General features: G+C 46.3%; 1 protein-coding gene across 2 annotated transcripts; it reads right to left on the bottom strand.

Annotated features, from left to right (window-relative positions):
- Window positions 1-1,306: 1,306 nt before the first annotated feature.
- CCDC201 (coiled-coil domain containing 201) lies at window positions 1,307-14,336 on the bottom strand. Of its 2 annotated transcripts, XM_063609235.1 has the most exons (4): window positions 14,244-14,261; window positions 7,316-7,768; window positions 4,346-4,452; window positions 1,703-1,734 (listed from the first exon to the last, which is right to left on the bottom strand). In XM_063609235.1, exons 1-3 carry the CDS (start codon window positions 14,259-14,261, stop codon window positions 4,369-4,371), a joined length of 555 nt encoding a protein of 184 aa, XP_063465305.1. In that variant the 3' UTR covers window positions 1,703-1,734; window positions 4,346-4,368. The 2 variants fall into 2 exon arrangements, with proteins under 2 accessions (XP_055147396.1, XP_063465305.1); XM_055291421.1 differs by having other exon boundaries at window positions 1,307-4,452; window positions 14,244-14,336.
- Between the last annotated feature and the right edge of the window lie 828 nt (window positions 14,337-15,164).

Below are 15,164 nucleotides of genomic sequence, written 5' to 3'. Positions count from 1 at the left end.
ACCAGAGGTCACTCTTGTGGCCATGTTGGTTTTGGTGGGATTTGGCTGGCTTCTTTACCACAAACTGTTTTATAAGCAAGGTCTTCATGACCTGTATTCTGTGTTGACCTCCCATCTTATCCTGCGACTTAGAATGTCTTAACTGTCTGGGTGTGTAGCCCAGTAGGTCTCAGGCTCATTTTACCCAGCTCCTATTTAAGATGGAGTTACTCTGGTTTAAACGCCTCTGACAATAATGCTGGCAAAATGACAGTGAGGTCACACTTGGACACTGCTCCTGGGTGTTCATACTTTGTTAATTGAAACATAACAAGGACCATAAAGCATTCACATCCTTTAACACAGTCAACTTCTGGATCCTATCTAACAAAATTGGTAGACACAAGTACAAGGTTTTTTTATGCAAAGGTTGTCACTGGTATTTATAATGAGGAAAAATTGGGAACAGTGCTGGATAGAATTTTAAAGACACTCCTCTATATTCCATGCCCCCAGTCTCCAGAAGCTGTGAGTGGGATGAGACACCACCACTTCCAACAGTGTGGTGGGCCCCGTGATCTGGCACGCCGGACCTCTCGTGAGCCCTTAAAACAGAGAACTTTTGCTGGCAGCAGGAACAGCCAGTCAGAGGGATTCCAAACCCGAAAACATTTTGTTCAGCCCCTGGTGACTTGAAAATTGAGGTGGCCAGGTGATGAGGAGTGCAGTGGCCTTCAGGATCTGGGAGCAGAGCAGCCCCCAGCTGACAGCCAGCAGGGGAACAGGGAGCAGACCTCAGTTCTACAACCACAAGCAACTGGATCCTGCCAACCTGAAGGAAGCTGGAGATAGATTCCTGCCCAGATTCTCCAGGTAAGAAGCCACCGTCTCACCTGGAGAGAGCCCAGGCAGAAACCCAGCTGAGCCACCAGGACTGTGAGATAACGAATGGATATTGTGCTATTTGTGGTCATTTGTTATGTTGCCATAAAAAATTAAAATGCAACAGAAACACTAATAGAAAGTAGTACACAATAGAAAACTGATATACAAGTTAGATGATTTAAACACATAACATAGGTGTGTCACATAACGCAATGCTGGCAGTGCCCAGAAATCAGGTCTTTGAACCACACTTGGCTACAAGGAGGCAGAAGGGTTCAGGCATTGTGTGTAAATATATTTATTTTAGGGAAAAAGGGCTGGATTTCAATAAAGATGAGTTTGTGGGGATTTTAAGTTGAATAGAAACTGTAGAAGAATGCACTTCCTTTCCTCATAGGTTTTGTCACATGCGTCCGTGTGAAGAGTCCACCAAACAAGCTTTGTGTGAGCAACAAGGCTGTTTATTTCACCCGGGTGCAGGCGGGCTGAGTTCGAAAAGGGAGTGAGCAAAGGGTGGTGGGATTATCATTAGTTCTTACAGGTTTTGGGATAGGCAGTGGAGTTAGGAGCAATGTTTTGTGGATCTCACAAAGTACATTCTCAAGGGTGGGGAGAATTACAAGGAACCTTCTTAAGGGTGGGGGAGATTACAAAGAACCTTCTTAAGGGTAGGGGAGATTACAAAATACATTGATCAGTTAGGGTGGGGCAGAAACATCACAATGGTAGAATGTCATCAGTTAAGGCTATTTTCACTTCTTTTGTGGATCTTCAGTTGCTTCAGGCCATCTGATGTATATGTGCATGTCACAGGGGACATGATGGCTTAGCTTGGGCTCAGAGGCCTGACAGGTTTCAAAACTGCATTTTCTGCAAAATATATGGGTTCACATACACAGTGAGAGTTAAGATCTATTTTATCCCAAATAATTGCCACAAGTTACATTATGCTTACCTCTAAGTGAGCATCGTTGGTGTGATTGCCAGGGCTATTGTTTAGCTGTTTATTATTTTCCTCAAAGATGATCATTTAGAAATCTTGCCCTATGTCTTACATAAGTGGGCAGCACTCATTTCTCCGTGTCCCACATGAGAATGCCCTGTCTCCCTTTCCAAGTTTCTCATCATCTCCTGTCCCCAAGAATTTGGAAAGCTTTGTAGCAGCCAAACAGAGACTCGGTTCCATAGGCATGTCTAGGCGCTCCGGCAGCAAGACTTGTTCTGTCTTTAGCTGCTTCCTGTAGGTATCTTCCCATGGATGGAACATGTGATGTGCACCATCTTATTTGTGAAATATCCAAGAGTCTGCATTTTGAACACTTTAACTAGAGTGCCTATGGATAACTGCATATACTCCAAATATGTAAAAACATAGTAAGTACATTTTGCTAATACGTAGAAGATGCAACATGAATATCTAGGAAATCATCTTATATGTGAAAACATTCTTCTGAGTGCTGGTAATTCTCAATCTTTCAAGGACACACTTGCCCAGAATCACTCACATTGTTTTTCTTCCTCTAGGGACTCATTTTGAATTTCATTCTTTGAAAAACAAGAGAGAATTCACATGACTACATGCCTGAATCACTTTGCATCAAACACAGACCATGGGAATAGTTCTCATTAAAACAGTTTATTTTTAATAGTAAAGACTGGAAAGAATTACTCTGATGTATTTATCTCTATGGTGTGCAAGATAGGCAGTTTTCTTCTGCTTCTTTGTACTCTTTAATTTGTAAACATTTTATAAATCTGATAATTTTGTAACCCAATAATCTATGTTATAAAAAAAGAAAAAAGTAAACTTTTTAAATAGCTTATACAGGAGGAACTAGTTCATAAAACTTATAGTTTAAACACACTACACAGTAAAATTTTTATCACTCATAAAGAACATCCAATGAAATATGAAGTTACTGTCCAACTGCAGCCGCTGTATCTAATCTCTCCTGTGAAGAATCTCATTCTCTGTCTGTTGGAAACCTCCAAAGAAATGTGGGTGTTTCCAGAAAGAACCCAATTATTGATCAGGAATATTTTCCACCCACCCTGCAGATCTAAACTTTTCACCTGTCTCTTAAAACTGAACATTCTAGACCTCACATGCCCTTAGAATCTATTATGTCCTATCTTTTAAGCCAGTCTGAGATTTCATCTAGGGGTTGCCCTTCTCACTTCGACTCTAGCTGCCAGTCCACCTGTCCACACACGTGAAGGGAGGCAATGTAGGACTAGGCTGGAAATGTATGCATTCTTTTTAGGAAGAAAAAAAGCAAGCTTTTTAGAGTGGAGGATGCAAACATTTATATGAATAAACTCTAGGTCTGTATTTAGTAACCATAACATGTCCACACAAACAGGTCTTGCTGAGATGCCTGTACTTGGGAGAATTGATGTTGGCTTTGGGTTAAACTGAAGCTACCTGGACATCTCTTTCTTCTTCCTTACAATATGTATTACCTTCATATTATTGATCACTTGGGTGGGACCCTGATGTTAAGCAGGGAGCACAGCATTGGAGAGGGAGAGTGTAGGGGGTTGGCCCATGCAACTGTTGAAGGTTAAGTTCCTCTAGCCCTACACACTCAACAAACACAGCCAGCATTCTCAGATTTCCAGAATGCCTTCCAGGTGAGAATCGCAGTTTTGGGGCTTTCCTAGAGTGGCATTTCAGGCTCACTAGGATACCTACCCTGCCCCTGATACCAGGTGTGGTGACTCCTGGAGCCTTCCCAGCCATGCAGTGTGGGTGGACTGGCCTCTGAGTTCCCCTAAGCTTCTTTGTCTTTATCTGCAAACATCCTGGGATCCCACAGTCTGGTTTCTCCTACAGCTTATTGAGGAAGGAGGTAGGTACCCTCTAGGGGTGGGACTATGGGCACTCCCCTCCTCTCAAAACCTAGTCCCTCTCCACATAAAGGAAGGGAACATATGTCCCTCACCATTGGTGCTCCAATGAGACCACCATAACCATAGGGTTGGAAACCCACCATCCAGTGCAGAGATTTTCTTTCCAGTTCCTGCCTCAGGCCTTCAATCCTGCTGTCTCAGAATATGCTCATGGGGCATTGGCCCAACTCTTTCCTGAGAGGGCTGACTGGCTACGGCCACCCTCGCCTAGACACCAGCTCCACGCTCATTTCATCAGTCTGGGATGCGGTTTCCTCATGTTTCAGGTAAGGAAGCTGAGGCTCAGACAAGCAGAGAGCTGTCCCCAAGGCCAGAGCTGGGCAGTAGAGAACCCAGGGCTCAAGTTACACACCATGCAGAGCCTTGTCTTCTTTAACCTGCCACCTCTGCTGACCCTCATCAATGTCATTGCCTCCCAGAAACACATTTACAGTCTAAGCAACAGGATCTTCTCAAACCCGTTCTTCCCACCCCACGGAGAAGGCCAACAGCATTGGGGGCCAGCCCAAGGAGGGCACCATGTGGACAATTAAGCCAGCCCGAGGCAGGCAGCTCTAGAGCACCCTACCTTCCTGTCCTGGCACCAAGCACTCAGTCATCGATGGTGAGCTCGTGCTGGGTGGCTTCCTCGATGTTCTGAAGCACGTAGATCTCCCACTGTCGCACTCGCTCCATCTGTTTAAAGGAAAGGCATCACCCCATAGCAGCATCCATCTTTACTGGAGACAAGCTCTTCTGCTGCAAAATGTGCTTTAGAAAATAAATGCCCACTCAAGGTCTGCAGCTGGCACAGCCAGCCCTATATAATTCTGCCTGTGTGCTTCAAACATACTTCATATGGGGTACTGTACCACCCAGAGGGCCCACTTTTGGTGTGGAGACAGACGAGTGTATAGGTGAATGGGGTAAGGTGCAGATGAAGTCTGTGTCTGACAAAGGAGGGGACAGGGACAAAAAGTGCCAGGGAAGGGGCAGACAGGCTGCAAGCATGGAGTAGACAAGCCTGTGTGGGAACAGGTGCATAGGTCAGTCTAGATGGGATTTTGTAACTGTGCTCTCTAGAGCCCCCTCTTCTAGGAGGGTGTTCAGGGCAGCTGCAGCAGGGAATGAAGGAGGCCTCCCCAATTCAGCACAGGGAAGACGAGGATGGGTAAACTCCTGACACTAAACATGATGCCAGGATGGAATAGAGACTGGAACCTGGGGATTTTGCGTGGCTGAGTCAGATCACGTGGAGTGTGGCTGGGGTCCGCCGGCCAACAATGGCAGGCCCACCATGGGTCAGTGGTCAGTGTCTTCCTAACGCCCTGAAAGTGTAAGACAGAAGCAAACCCACAGGACTGAGAATAAGGAACGAGAGGAGCCTCCAGAGGGCCAGCTGTAAGAGCAGAAGGCCTGAGCCAGAGCCAGCAGGAGCCACCAGGAGGCATCCTGGAGCAGAGACAGAGTGGCCAAGGCTCCAAGCACCACTGCTGGCCAGCAGAAGGGGCCAGGCTGGGGTCTGCAAGATCCCGTGATCATCTGGTAGGAGGACCAGCGAATTCCCAGTGCCCCTCCCTGCCCGAGGCGGGGGCTGCCTTCCTGGTGCCCGCTGTTCATGTCCGTCCACAGAGGGTGACCTCCAGGGAGGCTGCTGAGAGCTGAGGCTCTCAGAGGGCTGTGTGGTGCAGGCACTGCCTGCCCGGACTCCCAGAAACTCAGTTTGTCACAGCGACTGAGGAAGATGCAATAGCCTCTGATCCCACAGAGGGGCCTTGTGAGGATCCGGGCTCAGCTGGGGGCAGCTGGGATGCTCCATCAGGAGCATCCACAACATGCGTTCCACATGGGTTGTTCCCCACAAGCTCTACCCATAGTGAGAACTTTAGGCCCCTTCTCACCTTCAGCTCCCAGAATACCCCAGCCAGTCCCACCTCTCCTGGCCGCAGGTGGGAACATTAACCCATGGGGATGCTGACTAGCAAGAAGTGGCAGATGTGGTGCAGTGAAGAAGCAGTTAACCCCCGGGTGACCCTTGGTGGACAGTTCCCACTCGGAACTCGGGACTTTCCATCAGCTCCCACCCAGCCCTGTGATGGCCCCCTCCAAATCGGGAGGCAGCAGCCAGGCACAGCCACAGGACAGCAGGGCATGGAAAAGAGGCTGGAAAACTCCACTGCAAAATCAGCACCCTCAGAAGGTGAGAGAAGACAGCAAGCCAGCCAGGGTAAAGAACATGAGGGAGTGCGGCAAGGAAGAAAATAACATCATCGCGCAGTAACCTTGGAAGGCAGAACTGAGCAACTCTCCTAAAAGGTAGAAGAAAGGGCTAAATAGCAAATAGGAAAGAAACTCAGAGAATCAATCAGGATGACCAACATCCAACTGCAGAGGATCACAGACAGAGAAAGAACACAGAGCCCAAAGTTAGGAAGGAAAAAGTACGGGAAGGTCTTCCAGAGTCAGATGGGCCCAGGGAGTGTCCAGCAGCTGAGCAAGACTACTCACCCCAAAATGAAACTCAGCACCACCAAGAACCGCAAAAGGGACCTGGAAAGGCTAGGGCAGGTGGGAGTCAGGGACAGGAGCACACAGGGCCTTCCAGTTCTGAGAAAGGGCTCCAAGACTGCTGGCTGGAAAAGTGCCCCTTCTCAGGAAGCTACTAGAACAAGGCCAGAGGATAAACCAGCAAATGGGCGAGGAGGCAGAATTCTGCCAGGAGAGGGCCAGGGCACCTCCCAACTGCCTGCTACACTGGGGATCAGAGCCCTTGCAATCCTCTTCTTATTGGATCCTTTCAGCTTCACAGCATCTCCAACTAGCAAAAGAAGAAGATGGGCTCTGAGAGTCAAAAGTACGTCTCGGACAGTGTGTGCCCTGCTGGTTCTCCAGCTGTGGCAAGAGCCCACAAACCTGGCTATGGTGAAGGTGGGACATCCCTGTCACAATGGTCCATGGGAAGACACCAGAGCCACCCTAGCCAGGTCCTTAGAAATGCAGGAGTGCTCTAGGAATGTAACAGCTCCCTCTTCAAAGCATAGGAAGATGCGAGGAGACTCAGCACAGCGAGGCAGATTTTTACTAGAATAGGCTGTTTTCTGCTATTCTGTAACAAGATGACATATCAGACCTTCCCTGTCACCCCCAACATGTCTGCGAAGCCTCAAAGCTGAAAGAGTCACCACCCAGGCTCCTGTGAGCTAAAGAGCAATGACAAAGCAGCCAGCCAGCGGCAGCCTGGGTCTGGATGCCAGACCATGAGGCCAGGAAGCTCATGTTCACCACAGGCAGCATCAGTCATGGGGGCCCTCAGAGCAGACAGCTGTCTTGGGACAGGGCAGCAGCAGGTGTCAGAAAGGCTGGACAGCATTGATCCTGTCCCATGTGACCTCATGTGCAGAGTAAGTGTGTGTTGGCCCCTGATGCCACACCATGGGAGCATTAACTGGGGGGAGGAGGGTGTTGAGCGCTCCACGGCCCAAGCAGTGCTCACTCTCCTAATCTTCCACAGGGACCCAGAAGTCCTGGGGGAAAGGGATGGGACAGGGATAATGCATACCGCAGCTGCCCGCCTCTTCGGGTCTCGTCTCTTCCTCCGAGTTGTGTTCAGGATCCCAGGCAATCCAGGGTTTTGTGGCCAGCTCTTTGCCCGGAGGGACTCTTGCTGCTGCTGCTGCTGCTGCTGCTGCTGCTGGGCTAACGAGGCTGATGTGGGCAGCTCTTCCCCAGGAGCTGAGAGATCCAAGCTGGACTCCTTGGAGGCCCAGATAGTAGAAAGCCTCCTTTTCCTGACAGTGGCTGGAGGGCTGACCCCTGCTGGGTGGGATGCAAGGTCCTGAGAGAAGTGTGCAGGCATTGGGGACCCACTGAGGTAGGAGGCACCTCCCGATGGCCTTGGGCTCCAGCCCAGGGCTGCCTCCTCAGGGGTGCTGTGTTTCAGGGGCTTTCTCAAGGTGGGGCTTCTGATCGCTAGAGAGGGGCTGTCATCCTCAGAGGAGCTCAATCCTGGATCCTGCAAAGTAAAAACAGAGTTTTGAGTCCTAGAAGGTCATCGGGAGCCTTGAGACAGGCACTAAACTCTGACCCCAGGCACATTCTTATTTAAGCATGACGGCCCAATGAGGCAGACCCAAGTTGTCGCCCAGAGAGGGGAGTGTGCAGAACCCAGGGGCAGAACTGCAGGCCCTGAAATGGAACCCTGCACAGGGCTAGACCACACCCCTCTGTGCTTGCCTTTTCATGGATGTTATTATTGTCAAAACAGTAAGCATTAGTCAGAGATGTATTTTTCAAGAATAGGATTGAAGCATAGAAAACATTCAGCTAAAAATATTTTTCCACCAAGAAAAATTTGTAAGGCATTGTCAGTGAAATCATCCTGACTTGTAGACTCACAACATAAAAAGGCAAAACTGTTGACAAACGTTGTAGTATTTTATGAACAGGTGAAGCACACTGGGCAGGTGGCTTGCAGTAGGTGGTGTGTGCCCTGGAGGTAACATCCCAACCCCGAGCCCCAGGATGGACTGTAACAATTCCATCACAGCCAGTGTTTTCTTCCAAAAGAATGCCTTCAGTGAATCATGCTCCTACACTCACACCCTTTTCTCAGATACTGATGAACTATACCCAGCAAGCACATTTGTGTTCACCATAAGGTAAGTGCCTCTGCAGTGCCCCTTGAAGTCCATCCATGTCAAAGTGACCTGACAGCAGATTGAGTTGTCCAATTGCTTTGTAATGATCTCTCGGTGTCTCAGACACACACATGCATGCTCCTAACTGGCATCTCTGCACATCTGGCGATTTGCTACCAATTGAGGTAACTGCCAAAGCAATACCAGATTTTTCATTTTATGTTTAATCCCACTTGAATGGAACTATTTCCTGCATTTATTTTTTGGTAGTAGGAGTAACAGTGCCCAGTTACAATGTCTGCTGCAGGCAATGACATCCTAAATCTATTAAGGAAGCCACTGTCATTCAGGGTATAGAAAAAACTGGAACTTTTCTAAAAGAAAAGAATGTTAAAAATGGAATGATTTTGACATTTCCTGATGCATGCCTGCCAATACTGTATGATTAGCAAGTGCATGTCCATTGCTGGACAGAGCCAGCAATCACAAGAATGCAGAACGTACCTGGGAGAGACTCAGAAAAGCACATCAGCATTCCTGAAAACAGGTCCACTCCAGTCTAAGGTGAAAGCCTGAGGGCTGCCCCAGGAGTCCACCTGCTCAGGACTGGCTTGTGGCTTCTTCCCGGGCTGATAATTGTGTCGTAAGTTCAAGGACGTCACCACTTTGCTAAATTATTGTATGCATTTGTACACAGAGAGGATTATCTGGTAGTTAATTTTGGGGGAGGCATAGGTAGAAACCATTTTAATGGTGGTGAAGTAATAGAGAGCTAAGTTTCTCTTAGAACAAAGAGATAGATGAGCACTTGCTTTAAACCTGAGATGGATTAGGAATATTCATTCAAAATGGTGGGAAATTATATTAGTTATTTACGGGGTAATAAATACACCAAATCTTAGTGGCTTAAAACAGACATCTGTAATTGTAATTTCTATGGGTCAGGAATTTGGGAGCAGCCTCTCTGGGCAGTTCTGGCTTGGGGTCTCCCATGAGGCTGTCATTGAGGTATTGGCTTCATTCATCTGAAGGCTTGACTGGGGATGGAGATTCTATGCCAAGGTGGCTCACTACCCACATGCCCTGCAATTTGGTGCTAGCTATTGGTGGGAGGCCTCAGTTTGTTTCTGCCTGGCCTCTCCAGGGGCTAGTTGAGTGTCCTCTAGATACAGAACTAGTCTCCTCCAGGGAGAGTGGGCCAAAAGAGCACAGCATGGAGGCTGCAATGTCTTTGTATAATCTAACTTCAGAAGTCATACTCCTTCATTTCTGCAAAACCTATTGTTTGCACCAGTCAGTTTTCTTCAGTGTGGGAGAACCCCACAAAGGTATGACTACCAAATTGTGATGGTCACCGATGGCCATCTTAGGGACTGACTGACATAGAAGAGATAGTGAAAATTGCATTTAAGGAGAAGCCAGAGTCCCTTGTCTGTGGCTTCTCCCGCCTCACCCCCAATGTGAGGCCTCAGGACTCCCCTCACTCTTCAGAGCACAGATGGCTGGACAAAGAATGGAAACAGTCTTACATGATCCCAGGAGATGAGCCCTGTATTTTTCAAAGCCAGCACTCTGACATGGTTTTTGCATCCACTCTGGGGAGGACCCTTCCTCAACCACCCTGCCCTCAGCTTTCAGGGGAAGGGGCTATAGCACTTAAACACAGCTCTCATTTTCTAAGTGAATTCATCTTGTTAAAGTCAAACAATATAGAAACAAACAAGTTATACTAGAAAGTCCAGTTGAAAGTCCAGTCTTAACCTTTCTCTAGTCCTTCTCCCTCTAGGTAGTTTCCTCTAGCACTATGTTACCTCTCCTTCCAGCATACTTCCATGTAAGCAAATATGACACATGCATTCCACATATAAAGGAAAAAACTTAGGTATCCGCATAAATGGAATCATAACACACATTGTTACATAGTTTTCCACATCCTTGATGATTTCTCATGTCACTGACTCTTTTGAACAAAACATGCACAATAGAATATTTGGATGTGGCATAAGGAGATAGTATAGAAAGAGCTATGTGTTTAACTTCCCACCAAGGCCTTAGAATGAGGCCAGGGCAGAAGAGGTTTGAAAAAAAATGTGATCTAGGGAAGGTTCTTCTTGGAACCATCTATTCAGTAGAGTGTGCTGGAACATTTAAAATCTGTTCTCATTGATTTCTTACAGCATTCTTATGAGGTAAGTATGATTGTAGTCAAGTCACCAAAGGAAATATTCAAACCCAGTTGGTTTATTGGCCTGAAGCAGAAGCAGCAACAATGAGGTGTGAACTGGAGTTGGTGAAACCAAGCCTTCCCCAGGAGCAACTGTTCTTTGGAGGTCTGGCTTCACATCCCAAACCCCTCAGGCTTGGCCGGAAAGGAGGGAGGGAATGCCTCTTCCTTTTGGGATGATGAGTTGATCATGACCATTTACAGAGCTTCTACTGTGTTGCTCTTGGGGTATGTTTATTTTGTACATGGTTTCCTTCAGCAAAGCCTTTAAAAATGGATTTGTGTGATCTCCAAATAACCTGAAGGATAGGATTTACTCCAGAGCATGAGTCAGCATCAGAAACTGCCAAGCTGCTTTCCAACATGCCTGCACCATGTTTCCATCCCACCAACCAGCATCCCTTACATTGCTGGTGGGTTGGAAGAATAGTACAGGCAAGTTGGAAAACTGCTACTTTACAGTTTAGTTGCTCCGCTTTTTTTTTTTTTTGAGACAGAGTCTCGCTCTGCCACCCAGGCTGGAGTACACGCTCTGTCGCCCAGGCTGGAGTGCAGTGGTGCGATAGCTCACTGCAACCTCTGCCTCTTGGCTTTAAGCGATTCTCTTGCCCCAGCTTCCCGAGTAGTTGGGATTACAAGCATGCTCCACCATGCCCAGCTAATTTTTGTATTTTTAGTAGAAATGGGGTTTTGCCATGTTGGCCAGGCTGGTCTCGAACAGCTGACCTCAGGTGATCCACCCACCTTGGCCTCCCAAAGTACCAGGATTACAGGTGTGAGCCACCACAGCCAGCAGTTGCTCCACATTCTTACCCATATTTGGCACTGCCAATTTTTAATTTTTAAAAAAGTTTTCTGACAGTCTAGTAGTGCATCTCATTTGCACAAGCAGCATCTTACTTGCAAGTGGTTTTGATTTGCGTTTCTGTAATGAGTAAAGAAGTTGAACATCTTTTCATGTATTTATTTACCATCGATATGACTCCTTTGGTAAACTGAAAGAACTAAAAGCCAAATATATTTGTCATGTTAATAAAGGCAAACAATAAACTCACCTATTGAAACACTGAGATTGGATTAGAAAGCAAAATCCAACTACACATTGCATACAGTGAGACATATCTAAGACAAAGTACTGTAGAAAGCTTCAAAGTAGAATTATGGGCAAAGATAATGCCATAGAAGTGCAAATGAAAAAATGTGGACATCAATATTTATATTGGAAAAGGTTGAATTTATAGCAAAATACATGAAACAAGACCCAAACTGGAAGTACAGTGTAATGAAAACAGAAACCAAAATGCATAACTGTTATGATTACAACAGACAATACAGCATCAACATTCATAGAGCGAAATCTTCGGGAAAAAAATACAGAAAATCAGAAATAAAGTAGTAACTGAGACTAATTCACCTTTTTAAGCCCATGCTAGATCACAGTGGGGGGAATAAAAAACCACCACCAACAAAACAACAACAACAAAATAAAAATCCCACAGAAGATTATCTTGTTACTTGGAGGATAATCAGCACTTGGAAAGACTTTAAATTCTTCAACTTCAAAAAAGAGATCGAGATCTCAGAGTAAAGTTAAGAAATGGGGGTGAGAAAACAGACTGGGACTTTAATCAAACAGAAACTGCAAGGTAACATAAGTATATTTTTATTAACAGAAACTACTTTTAACTAATCTATTTATAAAAGTGAACTAAAAATCAGTACTTAAATGTTGATAATTTGATGTTTTCTGAGAAAATATTGTAATATATTGAAAGCTTACAGATAAAACAATTTAGTATTGTTTTACAAATATATGCCCAGAACAGATGACCCAGACATGCGTATGAGGATGTCATGTGGCAGAAGGTACATCTCAAATGATTTGAGAAGAATGTGTTTTTGTTCTCTTTCATCACATCTTCTTCTGGCTGGTTGGCCACTTGGGAAAAAAATAATAACAGCAAAGTCCCTATAACTCATGCCTTACACTAAAATAAATGACAAGGAATGTAAGATTTTAAAAATTCATAAATTACCAGAAAAAACAAAAAAATTAAAAATCTGAAACAAAGTTGGGTTCTTAAATCACATTGTTCACCAAGATAAATTCCAAGTGGATTAAAGACTTACATGTAGAAAAGAAAGCCATAACAGTATTAGAAGGAACTATCAGTGCATTATCTATAAACTTATGTAAGGCTTTGCTATGACTCAAAACACAGTGGCCATAAAAGAACTAGACTACATATAAACTTATAAAAACTTCCACAATAAAAGGAAAGAAAAAAGATACACCAATGCAAAGATAAAAGGTGAACTACAGTTTCTATAAAAGATAAACAAGCAGTGAATCTTCCTATTTAGAAAAACATCCAACGACCTGATGGATAAATCCACAAAGCTTCTTAACAGTTCATAGAAACTGGTCCTTCAGTATACACATGCTGAACCTCATTCTCAGTAATAAAAATGCAGGTCAAAATGAAACCTAAATTCCCATTTGGTTTTATCTATTGGACTTCAAAAATTTAGAAGTATGAAAACTTTAGACAACGCAGAGAGGAAACTGGAACATCTTCTATGGAAGGCAATTTGGTAGCACTCAAATTTGTAAGTTAATATTCTATTTGGACACCAGCTCCCCTTCTGGAGAGTTACTCTATAGAAGGATATTCAAAGCAGCTAAAAACAATGTTTCCTTATGGTGGGGAAAGGGCTGGAGGACAGCAGCGGTCACTGTGCATCTTATGCTTTTGAAACTTTATGCTCTTATACTTTTGATCACTTTTGAAACCACAGACATGCGTTTTCTATTTATAAATAAAAAAAATAGAAAAAGAATCCCTACTTCTCTGACGAAGAAGCCCCCGCACGGGGAGACTAGGAATGGGGTGCCCAGGGCTGCTGGGTTGGGAGAGGGAGTTACTTCATGCAGCAGGTGGAGCTGTAGGCTCCAGAGCTGTATGCAATGCAGGGTGCTAAAGACAGGTTTTAGCTTCAGGTGGAACTGTGATCTACTTCTGCAGAATGGCATTTCCTTTTGCATCTAGAGCATGAGGTGTCCTGTCACTGTGCCCTGGGGCTGCTGGTCCCCTTGGTGGCCTGGCTTTCCCTAAGGGCTGTGGCTAAGGTGGTTCTTAATGCTGAAGTTCCAAAGGCCTCATGAGACAGGCCAGGGGAGGACATGGAGGAGGACCAATGCCCAGTGTCCCAGGACAATGCCTGACCTCACCTGATGTCACTGAGATTGTGCATGGGCTCTGGGGAATCTGGAGGGCCTGGGACACACCTGGGGCCTCAGAGTCCAGGCTCGGGAGATGTGGAAGCCCAGGGGCTCTGGCAGAAGATGTCTCCTGCAGGCCATGTCGTGGGCATCAAGAGGAGATGGAGACTCTGGGCAAGGCTCCCGAGGACCCCCAGGGTGTTAGTGCCCAGCCTGCCCAACCCACAGGCAGCCAGGACCAGGCCACAGCTTTGTGCCAGCTCAGGACAGGGCCAGGCCTAAGGCCAGTCCTCACCCAACCTCTTGCTCGGGCAGCCTTGAGTACCCTCCCTTCCTACCCACCCGCCACCCCTTACTGTATTCAGCTAGATCTCATTCCCAGGCTGCACCCCTCCCCACCTACCTGCACCCCAGGCTCCATCCTGCTTTGCCTCTGGGGCTGGCTTCCAAGTGGGCAGTTACAGCGCCTACCCTGTGGCCCTCAGCACCAAGAAATACCTGCCGTGTCCCCACTTAGGACCAGGTACGTATGCAGGAGCCCACCTGAACTCAAGTTAGCCTGATGGCCACGCCATTGCGCAGGTGTGGGGCAGGTTTCCTCGCCCTCTAGGCCTTCCCCTTGTTGGTTTCTGTTGTGTGCACCTGAGCCTGCGGGAAGTGCAGGCTGGCTGGGCACTTGTAGCCCCCCCACACCCCAGCAACAAGCCACCTGTGCCAAATACTGTTTGATGTGCATCATCACAACAACCTAAAGGAATAGCAATTACCACCTCAACTCAATCCACAAGGCAACTGAAAAAAAAAACACACACCTTTCCATATCAAGAAAAGCTGACAGGACCCACAACCATTGGACTACAAAGTATGTTTCTCTGCAGAAGACTCCTTACCAGTCCTTCATTCAGTGCTTCTGAAACTTGAGCTGCTCAGAACCTGCTGTAGGGTTTGTTAGAGCCCAGAGCGCTGGGCCAGCCCCAGTTCCTGATTGGGCAGGCCTGGGCAGGGACCCGTGATTGGTATCACCTAATGACTCCCAGGTGTTGCTCTGCTGCAGGTCTACTTAGGAACCACTGCACAAATGAAAGGCAACACGTGCCACAGAGTAATGGTAAATTACCAATCTATACTAAAGCTGATCTATAGTAATAGTAATCTTTAACCACGCCTTAAGTTTTTTGGGGAATGAAACTAAAAAGAGCAATTCAGAAGCTAGTAACAACTAGAGTGATCTGTGGTAGTTTGTTCTTAGACACAATCTCAGTTTTCTAACAACCCCAAAGCAAAGTTTTTAGTATGCCTATTTTATTTTATTATTCATTTACTT

Source organism: Symphalangus syndactylus, chromosome 9, assembly GCF_028878055.3.
Source record: "Symphalangus syndactylus isolate Jambi chromosome 9, NHGRI_mSymSyn1-v2.1_pri, whole genome shotgun sequence".
Classification (NCBI taxonomy): Eukaryota; Metazoa; Chordata; class Mammalia; order Primates; family Hylobatidae; genus Symphalangus; species Symphalangus syndactylus.
This window is presented reverse-complemented; position numbering and strand designations above follow the sequence as displayed.